Source organism: Babylonia areolata, chromosome 20, assembly GCF_041734735.1.
Source record: "Babylonia areolata isolate BAREFJ2019XMU chromosome 20, ASM4173473v1, whole genome shotgun sequence".
In the NCBI taxonomy this organism is placed as follows: Eukaryota; Metazoa; Mollusca; class Gastropoda; order Neogastropoda; family Buccinidae; genus Babylonia; species Babylonia areolata.
The window spans coordinates 9,521,551-9,536,862 of NC_134895.1; the positions used below are offsets into that span (position 1 = coordinate 9,521,551).

A 15,312-nucleotide genomic window follows, 5' to 3' on the forward strand; every position below is an offset into this window, starting at 1 on the left:
TATGTAGAAGTGTTTGCAATAAATAACTTTTCTTTTTTTATTTTATTTTTTTATTTTAATAAGCACAATCCACAACTTTTGAACCCAAAGACTGCTTCGGTACAGAAGAAAAAAAAGGCAAAGAAAATGTGAAAAAAAAAGAAAGTGACAAAGTTTAAGAAGATGCTCACCTTTGCTTTTCCCATTGGCTTTAGCTTGGGAGTGCTTCATGTGTTTTCCACCCATGGTAGTGAGTCCAGCAAGAGAAAACACAGATGGAAATATTCACACTTGCTCTCATTCACAGTTGCTGTGGGATGTTCACATCAAATGTGGTCCTGAGTAAAACTGCACACCTTATATATAGGGTGGCCTCCGATGCTTGTGGGGGTCCAAAAGTTTGTGTGAATATACTCAGCTTCAACCAATCACAGTGCAGTACACTAACTGACCTTTGGCACATGTCTTTGTGATGCAGACTTGAACGTTGTCACCCGTTTTGGTGACGCCACCTGTCATTGTCAAGAAGACATGTGCCTTTTCCATCCCTGTCTTTGTGATACAGACAGGTGTTGACCGTCATAGACACCCCCAATTGTCGTCACCCCGTTACCTAATCCACCCCTCCAGTCATTCACGCTTCTCTGGCCACCTGGGTCCAGGTTCTTCGGGAGACTTTTTGGTGTCTTCAGGGATAACGTTTTACAACCAACGGTCATTTTTGCAACAACACATCACAATACGTTGTCATAAATAAAAAAAGTTTACAATAAACACCATTGTCCACGTCCTTGTTTTACCCTCTCTGTCTCTCTCTCTCGCACGTTTCTTGTACAAGCTTTTCCTCCCCTTTTTTTCCCTATAGGCCTCTATGTCTGTGTTTCGTGTTCCTTTTTGGGTGTCATTAGAAATCAGTGTTTTGAACAGTGGCCCGGAAGGATTGTATCGAATTTTAAATGCGAATAACACTGAAAAATAGAAAAAGAAATCAACACCGGCTTTTTTTTTATATATATATATAAAGCCAAATGGCAAGGAATTTTTATTTTTTTAACATTTTTTTTTTAAAGAATTAATCATTTAACCCTTTTAATAATGATAATAACATTTCGCGAGCAGCTCAGGTCTCTCCTACGTTAAAATGCATGCAGGCGCGCTCACACTACACACACATACACACACAGACATAACTAGACATAGCACACAACACCACAACACACACACACACAACACTCAGCAACACACACACACACACACACACACACACACACACGAGAATCGGGCAAGGGTGAGTCAGTGATACTGGTGTACCGGTTTCTCTGTCTCTGGACCTTGCGATTGGAATGAACTTCCTCTTTCGCTTCGTTAAGTCTTCAAACTCAGCTCTTTCAAGTCTGGCCTGAAAACCCATCTCTTCCCAAAATAGCCTCCCTTACCTGCCCTTCCTTGTCTTTAGTTTCTACAGTTTGAGAGTTATGCATGCGTGTGAATGACTGGTGCGAAAGCGCTTTGATTTGTCTCTGCACAAGATTCAGCGCTATATAAATACCATTATTATAATATTATTATTATAACATATATATTATAATAATAATATAATAATGATATATATATATTACTAATCGCTTTACATTATATTGATTAACAATACTTAATCTTACCGATTCAAATTTTTTTGATTAATCAAGTTCACTTACTTTTATCGTTAATATTTCGTTCTGACGATGTCATATTGTATCACTTTTTTGTTTGTGCACAAGATTCAGCACTATACTGATAAAGATTATTATTATTATTATAAATAAAAGTTCACCAATCAAGTTATAATTATCACACACACACACACACACACACACACAAGAGGAATCAGCTGTATCAAACAAAAAAAGCCCACATCAAGAACTTTAAGAAGAATACACGCCGCTTAACAAATAACATGAAATCAATTTAAAAAAAATACAAAATACAAAATGGTTAATATGATACATATATATGATAGTCACTGACCCTGTGTCGGGTTCGGCGGTTGGGTGGGAGTGTGGGTGATAAAAAGGGGGGGAAGGGGTGTGGGGGAGGGGGGTCATGAGGGGGTGTGCGGTGTGTGTGTGTGTGTGTGTGTGTGTGTGTTCCTTTCATCAGATGATGCGTAAAAGTTCTGCAAATGAACAGGATAGTCTCAGCATCTCTGGAGGCTCTTTCTCGCTTTTTTTTTCCTTTCTTTTTTTTCGTGTACTTTTTAATTTTTCTTTCCCTTTTTTTTGTTCCTTCCGTCATCATTTTTCTCCTTTATGTTGTCTTTTCTTTCTTTCTTTCATCTTTTCCATAATCTTTTTTTTTTCTCATCTTTTTAATATGTCTTCTTCCCATTGGCATGTTCGAACATTAAAAAAACAACAAAAAAACCACGCAACATATGATACATACGCATGATGGTTTCACACAAAATTATATTGACTGAAAGAGAAGTACGGTACACACACGCTCTCTCTCTCTCTCTCTCTCCTTTGCTCACTCACTCCTCTCCCTCTCCACAAGCACTATACCTATGTGCAATATATATATATATATATATATGTGTGTGTGTGTGTGTGTGTGTGTGTGCGCACTGGATATTGCCCTCAGAATTTCTTGTGGGCCTGACAAAGTGTTCTGGTATCCAGATATATATTGATCATGTTACGTGGACTGAGCTCTGATTCAAAGATAAGGTCCAATGTCAGTGTGTGTGTGTGTGTGTGTGTGTGTGTGTGTGCAGTACACCCACCCCAGTATATACTAACCTCACAGTGGAGGAATGAGGGGAGTAGTTCTGGTCCGATACCCGTACACACCCTCTCCCTGGCCTCCTCAATACTAGACTCGGATAGAGAGAGAGAGAGAGAGAGAGAGAGAGAGAGAGAGAGAGAGAGCGTTTCTCACGTCGAAACAATGAGTTATGATGAGAGCGTGTAAGTCCGTGGAACAGGGCCCATGTAGCAAAGGCAGCGAGCCCAGTATATATGTATCCCAGTGGCCCCAACATACAAGCCGCGCGCTGCTGCTCAACTCTGAAGTCTTCCCATCAAAGCCCAAAGCACACTTCACTCTTGGAAGGAACTGGCGGTGTCTGAAAAATACCCATCTCCACTGAGAATCGAACCCAAGTCCTCCAAGATATCAGTCCATGATGCTTACCATTTTGCCACGGATGCTGGTATGCACGTAATTATGCATATTCATGTCTATGTACAGGTGAGTGCACCTGCATGTTTGTGTCTGCGTGTGTGTGTGTGTTTGCAGGCATGCGCATGTTTGAACTCTTGTGTGTGTGTGTGTGTGTGTGTGTGTGTGTGTGCGCGCGCGCGCGCGCTCATTTACAGTGTGTCCTTGTGCTTTAAATATAGTTAGCATTGCTTTATTTTCATGACAGGTTTTATTCTTTATGTTAAAAATCTTCTTAGAAATCTTGAAAACCTAGTGTCACTGTAATGCATATAGTGCTCTATAGTTTCGTGCTATAAAAATATTACAAAAATACTAATATCAGCAAGAAAGTATGACCACATGCACACACACCCACACACACACACACAAACACAACACACTCATGCATGTATGCGAAAGCAAAAAACGACATCTTTTATTGCCAAACAACATATGTAAAAGGTCATGACCACTGAATTATAATTAATAAACAAATACATTCAATCTCTTTCACTGAGCATTGAACAGTAAGCAATAAACAAGAACATTAACTTTGACTCTTTCAAATGAGACAAAGGCACAACATTTCAAGTCAATGTCATGTATCATTTGCAAGCATGCCAACAATAGGATCTGAGCAACAAACTAACAAATCTTTCTTGAACTAACAAGAACTGTTTTTCTTGGTCAGATTAAAGATCACAACTTGTCCAAGCCATTGATTTCTTTTTTTTCCTGGCACAAAAATAGAAGCATGAACACTTGAGATACACATCAGCCCATTAACCCCTTAACTGCTGCTGACAAGACTGCTCATCAGAGAAGGGCTATCACTTCACTCAGATAAAGACTGCCATTAGATTTCAGTATATCAGCCAACATTCTCCATCTGAATTTCCCCGTCTTGGGATCACATTGATTGCCTTTGGTCAGCAGAATCAACATCGTTGAAAAGCACAGAAAAAAATTGGAAATGTGTGCAGATAAAACTGATGCCACATTACTTCCTTTCACTAAAACTCAGCTGTCAAGGGGTGAAGGTGGAGTGTTCACATTCAAAATACATTTCACCAGAATAAAAAAAACAAACAAACAAAAAAAAAACAACCCCAAAAACAGCAATACGAAAATTGTTTTTACGTTACAAATATCAAGGTACTATCAAACACAACTTTGTACTTTTTTTTTTTTTTTTTTTTTTGCTGCCCCATTATCTGCACCGTTTCAGTGGCATTACTCCCACGCCGCTCATTTAGATTCCCCCATACACGGCCACACCTGGGTTCGTCCGTTGCAGTTCCAGCGTCGGCAGTCCACAGGGAACCATCGATGTTAGGTCGCCAGGAGGCCACACACCAGAGGAGACCCTGCACTGCTGCTGAGTCACTTCGGTGACTTTGTTTAATTACACTTATGATATATTTCAATTGTCCACCACTTCTTTCTTTCTATCTAAAAATTTTTTTTTAGATGGTACAATTTTCATTAAGTTTCCCATAATCATTGATATCATTTTCTGTTAACTTCTTCAAAATTCTGTTTTCAGACAATAGAGATAGTTTCATTTGTGTGATCCTAAACTACTTCTATTCTGTCATGTTATGTCAATGTCTGTCAAGCATTCATTATAAAAATGGGCACAATCTGCACCAAAAGCAAGACTGAAGTTATCACACATTTAACACATTTTAAAATCATATACCTATCACATCAATCACTATTTAATTTTGTTTTATAACAACAGCAACAACACTAATGATAATAATCAAAATGGCACCTTTCCATCTAAAATATGCTAAAATGTGAACAATAACAACAACAACAAGACAGGCAAGGCCTTCAAGACTCACTTGTGATACATTAAGTCCCCTAGCATTAATTACAGAGTAATTTCCCTTTTTTACTGTCTGCACCAAAACGTTTGCAAAATAAATAAAAATTCCATGCTTAGCAAAAGAAGTTCCTGTTTGAACAAAAAATGATAATAATGACTCCTCTTGTTGTTGTGTCAGAATAAGAGGTCAAAGTGCCAAGTTCAGAGAATACAAAAAATATAAATATAACAGTAAATGCAGTTTGTATATAATTAGGCTTCTTTTTTAAATTTTTTTGTGCCCATCCCAGAGGTGCAATATTGTTTTAAACAAGATGACTAGAAAGAACTAAATTTTTCCTATTCTTATGCCAAATTTGGTGTCAACTGACAAAGTATTTGCAGAGAAAATGTCAATGTTAAAGTTTACCATGGACACACAGACACACGGACACACACACACACAGACAACCGAACACCAGGTTAAAACATAGACTCACTTTGTTTACACAAGTGAGTCAATAATTATCATTTAATTTACATAGCGCTTTTCCAGGTAAAACATACTCAGCTGCGATGTACAATGTAAAGACAATGTATAAAACACTAAAACAGAAACATTTTTCTGTATGGACTCAACATCTGACTGTGCAAGCTGCAACCTAATCAGCCAGAAAAAAATATGTAAGACTGTTTGCCGCCATGCCTGCAAAGACAGGCACCCCCCACACCCCCCATATCCCTCCTCCTCATTGTAACCTTTCGTCAAGGTCAACAAGACCTTGACCTTTCATCAAGGTCATTATGAAGGCCATTGGGTTAACTCTGACTTTTGACAACTCTGGAGCTGGTGGGTAGGTGTGCTTCAAGTGTTGTCAAAATTGCTTACACTGCATCTCCAGGTTTTGTTTTGTTTTTAGATTAATCTCGACACCATTGTTTCATCTCTTGGCCTCGGGCAATGGTCAGATGAAAATAATGTATCGATGTCACACATGCACACACACACACAAACACTTGTATGCAAGCATACACATACACTGACACACGGTTTTGCTGTTCCACATCATCCAAACGTTCAAGATCACAACAGTGAATGATCACTAACACATTCTGTACACCTGAACTCGAGAAAGAGGCATAAAGTCTGATTGCCGAAGGTGGGTACAACATCGGTGGAATGTGGCTAAGCCACCTGGAGGACTTGAGGTACAGTTGATTGTGCGTTTTATGACAAGTGGATGCATCGTTTTGACACATTCCCCTGTCTCTCGCCCCCCCCCCCCCCCTCCCAACTCCCAAATCACAGATACAAATTTGGAGCATGTGCAAAACAATATGCTTGAGTATGTGTGGGTATGGTCTTCTTCTTTCCGTTACACGACCAACATCGACTCATGTCGTGGTTCATGCATGCTGGATATATTCGTGTTTCCATAACCCACCGAACACTGACATGGGTTATGGGATCTTTAACGTGCGTATTTGATCTTCTGCGTGCGTATACACACGAAGGGGGTTCAGGCACTAGCATGTCTGCACATATGCTGACCTGAGATCTCCAAATGTGTGTGTGTGTGTGTGTGTGTGTGTGCGTTCATGTATGTGCGCATTATGTTTTGAGAAAAGAATAAAGCGCAACAGCCCCTGACAAACGAGCCCCACGTGAACTGTGCAAAGCTGTGACCAGAATGTCCACCTGCACACAGAAACACAACATCAGTGAATCGTCACGATTGAAACAGGACTTCACACACACACACACACACACACACACACACACACATTACACACACACACATACATACACACACACACACACACACACACATACGCACACAGACACACACACACGCACACACACAGACAGATGCCCTCCCCCCTCTCCACACACACACACACACAGACGCTCACACACACACTGCGCACACACAAACACAGACGCACACACACACACACACATGCGCACACACACACACACAAGAACATACCCAGCATGCACACCCCTGAAAACGGAGTATGGCTGCCTGCACGGCGGGGTAAAAACGGTCACACATGTAAAAGCCCACTAACAGTAACACATACAAGTGAATGAGGAATTGCAGCCCATGATTCAAAATGAGGAGGAGAACATCCACATCAAATTACACATCGTTTGTCATGTCTGCTCCTGTTGTAAGCAACGCTTGCTCTCTGGGATCACTTTCTGATTTCTTCTTCTTCTCTTCTTCTTCTTCGTGTGTGGGCTGTAACTCCCACGTTCACTCATATATACGCCTAGGGCATAGTTTCGAGATTAGGCGTAAATGCTCATAATAATAATAATAATAATAATGTACACGAGTGGGCTTTTACGTGTATGACCGTTTTTACCCTGCCATGTAGGCAGCCATACTCCGTTTTCAGGGGTGTGCATGCTGGGTATGTTCTTGTTTCCATAACCCACCCAACGCTGACATGGATTACAGGATCTTTAACGTGCGTATTTGATCTTCTGCTTGCATATACACACGAAGGGGGTTCAGGCATAAAGCAGGTCTGCACATATGTTGACCTGGGAGATCGGAAAAATCCCCAGCCTTTACCCCACTAGGTGCCGTTGCCGAGAATCGAACCCGGGACCCTCAGATTGACAGTCCAACGCTTTAACCACTCGGCTATTGCGCCCGTCAATTTCGATTTCAATTTGCCCAACAAAACAACAGTTTTCAACACAAAGAATAATGCTGGTGATGAGCAAATAGAACAAAGTCATGACTGGCGCAATATTCGAATGGTTAAAGCGTTGGACTTTCAATCTGAGGGTCCCGGGTTCGAATCATATCACGGTGATGGCGCCTGGTGGGTAAAGGGTGGAGATTTTTCCGATCTCCCAGGTCAACATATGTGCAGACCTGCCAGTGCCTGAACCCCCTTCGTGTGTATACGCAAGCAGAAGATCAAATACGCACGTTAAAAATCCTGTAATCCATGTCAGCGTTCGGTGGGTTATGGAAACAAGAACACACCCAGCATGTACACCCCTGAAAGCGGAGTATGGCTGCCTACATGGCGGGTTAAAAACGGTCATACACGTAAAAGCCCACTCGCGTATATACGAGTGAACGTGGGAGTTGCAGCCCACGAACGCAGAAGAAGAAGAAGAAGAAGAAAGTCATAATTACTGTAAGAAAGTCAGACTGTACCTTAGTCTTACTCCTGACCACAGCAAACTGGCCACCGAGTCGAGCTTTATCCTCTCCAAATGCCAACACCACAGAGGCCTGAAAAAAAAAATATTCAAGTGACATCACTCTTTTTGTTTGTATGCTATGTGGTAAAAGATGAATACATGAGATGGAGATTTTTTTTCCAACTTTAAGGCCATTATATGCTGGCTTTGAATCCCTTCATGTGTAGAAGACCAAACTATGCATGTCAAAGATCTTGTAATCAAGGTCAGCATTCTGTGGGTTATGGTACCATGGACATATCTGGTTTGAACAGTCCAGACAAAAAAACAACAACAGAGTATGGTGCACACACACACACACACACACACACACACACGCACGCACACACACACACACACACAAGCTGATTGAAATGATCTATCATCAAGACTAGATATGAATTGAAAGAAAGAATGCTATAACAAAGACTAAACATGAAAAATGTTAATGAACACACACACACACTCACATCCACCCCACCCACACCCAACCCCCCCACACCCCCCACCACACACACACACATACAAAGCAGCACATCACACACACACTGACCACATCAGCTGGGCAGGGTGTGATGACAGAGAAGCGAGGACAGCTGGATGTTGCGTTTCCTCCCCAGGGGAATGCAGACCCTCCGTAATAGACATAGGCTGCACCTTCCTCACCTGCCAAATTCCACAGCACGATGTCATGTTTACACGTGCTTCAATGACTTGTTTTTCATTACGCTGTGTCAGTTACGCGTTTGACTTCTGATACAGCGTTCACCAGTGATCGTTTGACTTCTGATACAGCGTTCACCAGTGATCGTTTGACTTCTGATACAGCGTTCACCAGTGATCGTTTGACTTCTGATACAGCGTTCACCAGTGATCAGGGTTCTTCGTTTCAGCATGGCGTTGTGTCCTTGGGGGAAAAAAAAAAGCACTTTCCTCCAATTTCCCTCACTCAACTTTTTCAAATTTGTATGCATCAACAGGAGCGTGTGAACCCAAACACTGTGAAGTAAATGATTCCTGACTAATTTGAGGTTGCTCCATACAATTTCTATACAAAGAATCCTAACGGAATAAGATATTTAAAATAATTCAGCAACTAACTGTTGTAAATGAAAATGTGTATATAAAAATCCGGCAGACAACCATGCAGTGCACACTGAATGGGGTCTCACCTGCATGAACCTCTTCTGTGACGTCGTCGGTGCGGAATGGCGCCCCAACGATCAAGTCATCAAAACCGTCACTGTTGACATCAGAAAACTGAAACAGGGTCAATAACAGGTTTCCATGTCATGAGACAAACAGAAAGGATGTTCCAGCAGGGAGTAAAAGGTGAGAGAGAGGGACAAACATGCACAACAACAGAAAAAAACACACTAAAGCAATCAAAACACAAATTGAAACACTAATTCAATACTAAAGTCTTGCATGCACAGACATTGTCCATTAATAGAGAAACAGACAGACAACTGCAAGTAAATGGAAGTATCATAATGTAGAGAAACGTGAGAGGAAGAGATGTTAAAAAAAACACCAACTTTAATATGACTTGCTGCGCTGCTTTAAAAAACAAAAGAACAACAACATATATATATATATATATATATATATATGATTGTCTGACAGTCAGTCGGGTCCAACTATGACCATCAGAACAGCAGAGGAGGCAACTGCTGTTCCGACTATTTGGGCTAGAATTTGATTATAGTGGAGAGTGTCTTGCCCAAGTACATCCCCACTCTCTCGGCCAAGAGGGTTTTAGGACAGTAGGCGTTGGAATGGTTCCCAAAGGCCAACTAGCCCACAAGGCTGCAGCACTAAGAGCCTGTGCAATTTTGCCTCCTAGTTTGAGAGTCATAGTCCTTCACAAAAGACTAAGCTGTAAATGGTTTCACATTGAATGGAGAAACCATTGATAATACAGCTCTCACTTTGCTGTTGGCCCAAATGTAAACTTATGTCAATCTGTGATATAAGTCGAGTGTTCGGCCTAACAACAACAACAACAAAACCCCCCAACAAAAACATGAATGAAAAAGACAGGGAAAGGAACAGGAAAAAAAGAATTGTTTAACACTGCAACCCACACCTGAGCAATAAGAAACCCAGACGGAAATAATCACATGTTATACTCGCTTAGACGGGCGCAATAGCCGAGTGGTTAAAGCGTTGGACTTTCAGTCTGAGGGTCCCGGGTTCGAATCACGGTGAGGGCGCCTGGTGGGTAAAGGGTGGAGATTTTTACGATTTCCCAGGTCAACATATGTGCAGACCTGCTTAGTGCCTGAACCCCCTTCGTGTGTAAACACATGCAGAAAATCTAATACGCACGTTAAAGATCCTGTAATCCATATCAGCGTTCGGTGGGTTATGGAAACAAGAACATACCCAGCATGCACCCCCCAGAAAGCGGAGAATGGCTGCCTACATGGCGGGGTAAAAACGGTCATGCACTTTTAGTAAAAGCCCACTCGTGTACATGCGAGTGAAAGTGGGAGTTGCAGCCCACGAATGCTGAAGAAGAAGAAGAATACTCGCTTAGAATGCAAGCAGCAACACACCAGAGCAAACAAAACAACCCCAGCCAAGTGTATACAGTCACTGAACATTCCTAGACCGCACGCCGCAAGACACACTGAGGCAACTGTTGCACCAGACAATAGGGGAAAAATTAAGAGAAAGATATATTAGTTAAGGTTAGCGTAAGTGAAGAATGCACTTGAAAGATTATTGAAAAGAAAAGAGAAAAGAAAAGAAACAGTCCGAAAAAAAAGGGAGGATGGAGGCCTCACACACACAAAAAAAAAACAAGAAAAAAAGGAATAAGAAAATAAAGTGGGAAAAAATCCAGAACGTTCACACACCCACAAAGCAAAAACCTTCCGAATTCAGCAACACTGATGGATGCATTCAGCCAACACAGTCTGATATTCATATCTTTTCTTCACAGCAACAACAGTTTATATTTCTTCCCTGAAATCACCAAACAACATATGCAGCCTATGATTGTATTGTATTGCATTGTATTACTCTTTCTTGTCACAACAGAGAAATGTGTGTAAAATTTTGGTATTTTTTCCTGCCTGCAGTTTTTGTTGCTGTTTATTTGTTTTCCTACCGAAATGGATTTTTCTACAGAATTTCGTCAGGGGCAACCCTTTTGTTGCTGTGGGTTCTTTTACGTGCTTTAAGTGCTTGCTGCACACGGGTCCTCAGTTTATCATCTCATCCGAATGACTAGCGACCAGACCACCATTCAAGGTCTAGTGGAGGGGGAGAAAATACTGGCGACTGTCGGGATTCGAACCAGTACGCTCAGATTCTCTCTCTTCCTAGGCGGACGCGTTACCTCTGGGCCATCACTCCACAAATAAGTTAAACCAACCAATTCTTACACACACACACAGATGCCAACCCCTGTCAGGTGTTTGTATGTAGAATCCAAAAAATTGGTAGGAACATTTTGAATTTGGTGAACATTTTGAATCTGGCAAGAATACTCAGACTCCAAGCTACATCAGGAACCATACATTTCATCTACAAGGCATACGAACACTTGGGCCTACCTGCCACATGGTGAAACTGCTACGATTAAGCTGACTGGTCCACTCAATGCTGTTTCAATGTAAACACGCACGCTATTAGCTAAGCACCTTCACTTGAGACCTAGGTTAGTAGTGACTACCCTGGCCTTTGATCAATAGGTTTGGAGTGTCTGGGTAATGTTACGACAGGAAAGCATGTGCCCATGCTATGTAGTAAAAAATGAACTCGTCGGAACAATTTTGACATTGGTGTAACGTTGGAACAAACTGCGATCGTGCATAATAAAATACGGCAAAATCGCAACAGTTGGAATCTCTGCACACAGCATACCAAGATCTGAGAGCCAAACCGGCTGAAGCGACGATCCCCCTGCAAGGTGGCCGCTGGTGCCCAATGAGGGTCTGACAGATTGTACAACCACACCGCCCCCGTCTGCGGAAAGGTCACATGGATGTCAGCGATGGTCCCCGCCACATCTGCAAACAGCGTGATTATTACCACTACTGCTACTGCAACCTGATTGTTAAATATAAATATCAATTTCAACACACACACACACACACACACACACACACACACCAACACACACACACACACCAACACACACACACACACCAACACACACACACACCAACATACACAAACACACCAACACACACACACCAACACAAACACACCAACACACACACACACTAACACACACACACACACACACACACACACACATACACACACAATAACACACACACACACAACACACACCAACACACACACACACACCAACACACACACACACACACACACACACACACACCAACACACACACACACACACACACACCAACACACACACACCAACACAACACACACACACCAACACAACACACACACACACACACACCAACACACACACACACCAACACACACACACACACACACACCAACACACACACACACACACCAACACACACACACCAACACACACACACACACACACAAACACACACCCACACACACACCAACACACACACACACAACACACACCAACACACACACAAACACCAACACACACAAGAGAAGAGTGCAGCAGCTGTCTTCCATCTTAACCAAAGAGTAATATGCAGAGCGAGCGGTGGGGTCTTCTCTCTCTCTCTCTCTCTCTTCTGCCAATGTCCCTTATCCATTCCCCCCCTTTCTCTCTCTCTCTTCTTTGCTCTTTCAGCTAAACACACACACACACACACACACACACACACCACACACACACACAACCAACACACAATAACACACACACAAACACACTCACACACACACACACACACACACACACACACACACACACACACACACACAGAGACATCAAATGAAAGCTTACACACACACACACACACCAACACACACCAACACACACACACACACACCAACACACACACACACACCAACACACACACACACCAACACACACACCAACACACACACACACACACACACACACATAACACACACACACGCACACCAACACACACACACATTAACACACACACATACACACAAACACACACACACACCAACACACACACACACACACATACACACACACACCAACACACACACAAACACACACACACCAACACACACATCAACACACACAAGAGAAGAGTGCATCAGCTGTCTTCAATCTTAACCAAAGGGTAATATGCAGAGTGAGCGGTGGGGTCTTCTCTCTCTCTCTCTTCTGCCAATGTCCCTTATCCATTCCCCCCCTTTCTCTCTCTCTCTTCTTTGCTCTTTCAGCTAAACACACACACACACACACACACACACACACACACACACACACAAACACACACACACACACACACACACTCACACACACACACACAGACATCAAATGAAATCTTCTTCTTCTTCTTGCTCTTCGTTCGTGGGCTTAACTTCCACGTTCACTCGTATGTACAAGAGTGGGCTTTCACATGACCGTTTTTATGTTTTTTGGGTACGTTCTTGTTTCCATAACCCACAGAACGCTGACATGGATTACAGGATCCTTAACGTGCATATCTGATCTTCTCCATGTGCATACACTCAAAGGGGGTTCAGGCACTAAGCAGGTCTGCACATACGTTGACCTGGGAGATCAGAAAAATCTCCACCCTTTACCCACCAGGCGCCCGTCAACGAGATTCGAACCCAGGACCCTCAGATTCAAAGTCCAACGCTGTAACCACTCAGCTACTGCACCCATCATATCAAATCAAATCAAATCAAAACTGAACGACGCACTCTGGCCGGGGGCCCCCACAGCCAAGACAGGGGTGCCGTCAGAAAGAGGGCGGCCGACAGCGGCGCTGCTGCCAAACTTCTGCAGGCCCTGGGTGCCTGTGATCCTCCACGACGGAGAGACAGGCTTCCCCGGCGAGGAGGCCGTGAAGACGTTCAGCTGGCCCACCTCCTGTACGTCCTTGTCTGTGAAGGAGCAGTTCTGCCTGCAAAAAACAAAAGAGGGCTTGGTTTGTGTGGTTTTGTTTTTTGACTTCATTGTGCTTTGTTTTGTTGAAAAAAAGGAATTTCGTTTTCTCCGCATAGGCGGGTAGTAGTTTTGCACAGGACAGGAATCAGACCCCTGAAGAAGTCTGCACTAGTGGGTCACAGTTCAGTATGTGTGATTAAAAGTGTATTTGCTTATTTGCAAAAGTGTTACCATCTGCAAATAGTGGGTTGGTTTGTTAAGTCTTTCATTGTGGCTTTTTTTTTGTTTGTTTGAAAAAGTGTATTTGTTTACTTACACAGCCATCCATGCACCCAAGCACATACACAAACACAAACCCACACATACAGACACACACACCCACCCAGCCCCACACTCACACAGAAGCACACACAAAACATATCCCATTCCCACCACACACACCCCATACTCCCTCTCAAACACTCACACACACACACACATATACACACACAATACCTTCCACTACACTCCTGCCACCCCAACCCACACACTCATCCTCCTAAACACACACACACGTACACACAAACACATATTTGTCCATAGGGGATGTTTTGAATAATTATTCATTACTTCAAAAATTTTCTGAATGTTTGATTCAAAGTCCAGTTGGTATCTACCTTTGACTGATCACATTTTTTGTTATAATGAGCATACTTTTCACTGTTATATGGATGATTAACTCACTGTTATAATTCATGTTATGATTCACTGTTAGTACAGTCCTTCGTAGCTCTTCGTTTTCTCCTTCTCAATTCAGTCATCCCACCACCTCTTCTCAAGTACCCCACGCCTCATCTCCCATGTGCATATACCATCACCCCCCCCCCATCGCCCCCCCCCCCAACCCCACCCTTTTTTCCCCCTCATCTAATATCACTAAACAGTGAAAAGACGTTAACTCTCTCCATACGAACGGCGAAAGAGACGACGTAAACAGCGTTTCACCCCAATTATCATCATCAAAATATTGCAAGCGGAAGGCTCTTATACTGAAGACGTGAATGTTGACAAAGAATACCACAACTCTGACGACGGAAGCTAAAGGTTGGGTCATTGGGGCACCCACTGGACA

The 15,312-nt window shown here is 42.6% G+C and overlaps 1 protein-coding gene across 2 annotated transcripts in view; it reads right to left on the reverse strand.

The window, feature by feature from the left end:
* Positions 1 to 3,584: 3,584 nt before the first annotated feature.
* LOC143295048 (phosphatidylinositol-glycan-specific phospholipase D-like) overlaps positions 3,585 to 15,312 on the reverse strand; it is a 50,179-nt gene continuing 38,451 nt past the window's right edge. For both annotated transcript variants that reach the window (XM_076606603.1, XM_076606604.1), the window contains 6 exons: positions 14,015 to 14,217; positions 12,063 to 12,208; positions 9,359 to 9,446; positions 8,740 to 8,852; positions 8,161 to 8,238; positions 3,585 to 6,674 (listed from right to left, as the gene is read on the reverse strand). In XM_076606603.1, coding sequence (XP_076462718.1) covers positions 6,588 to 6,674; positions 8,161 to 8,238; positions 8,740 to 8,852; positions 9,359 to 9,446; positions 12,063 to 12,208; positions 14,015 to 14,217 — 715 coding nt within the window. In that variant the 3' untranslated portion in view covers positions 3,585 to 6,587. The remainder of the gene's footprint in view (positions 6,675 to 8,160; positions 8,239 to 8,739; positions 8,853 to 9,358; positions 9,447 to 12,062; positions 12,209 to 14,014; positions 14,218 to 15,312) is intronic.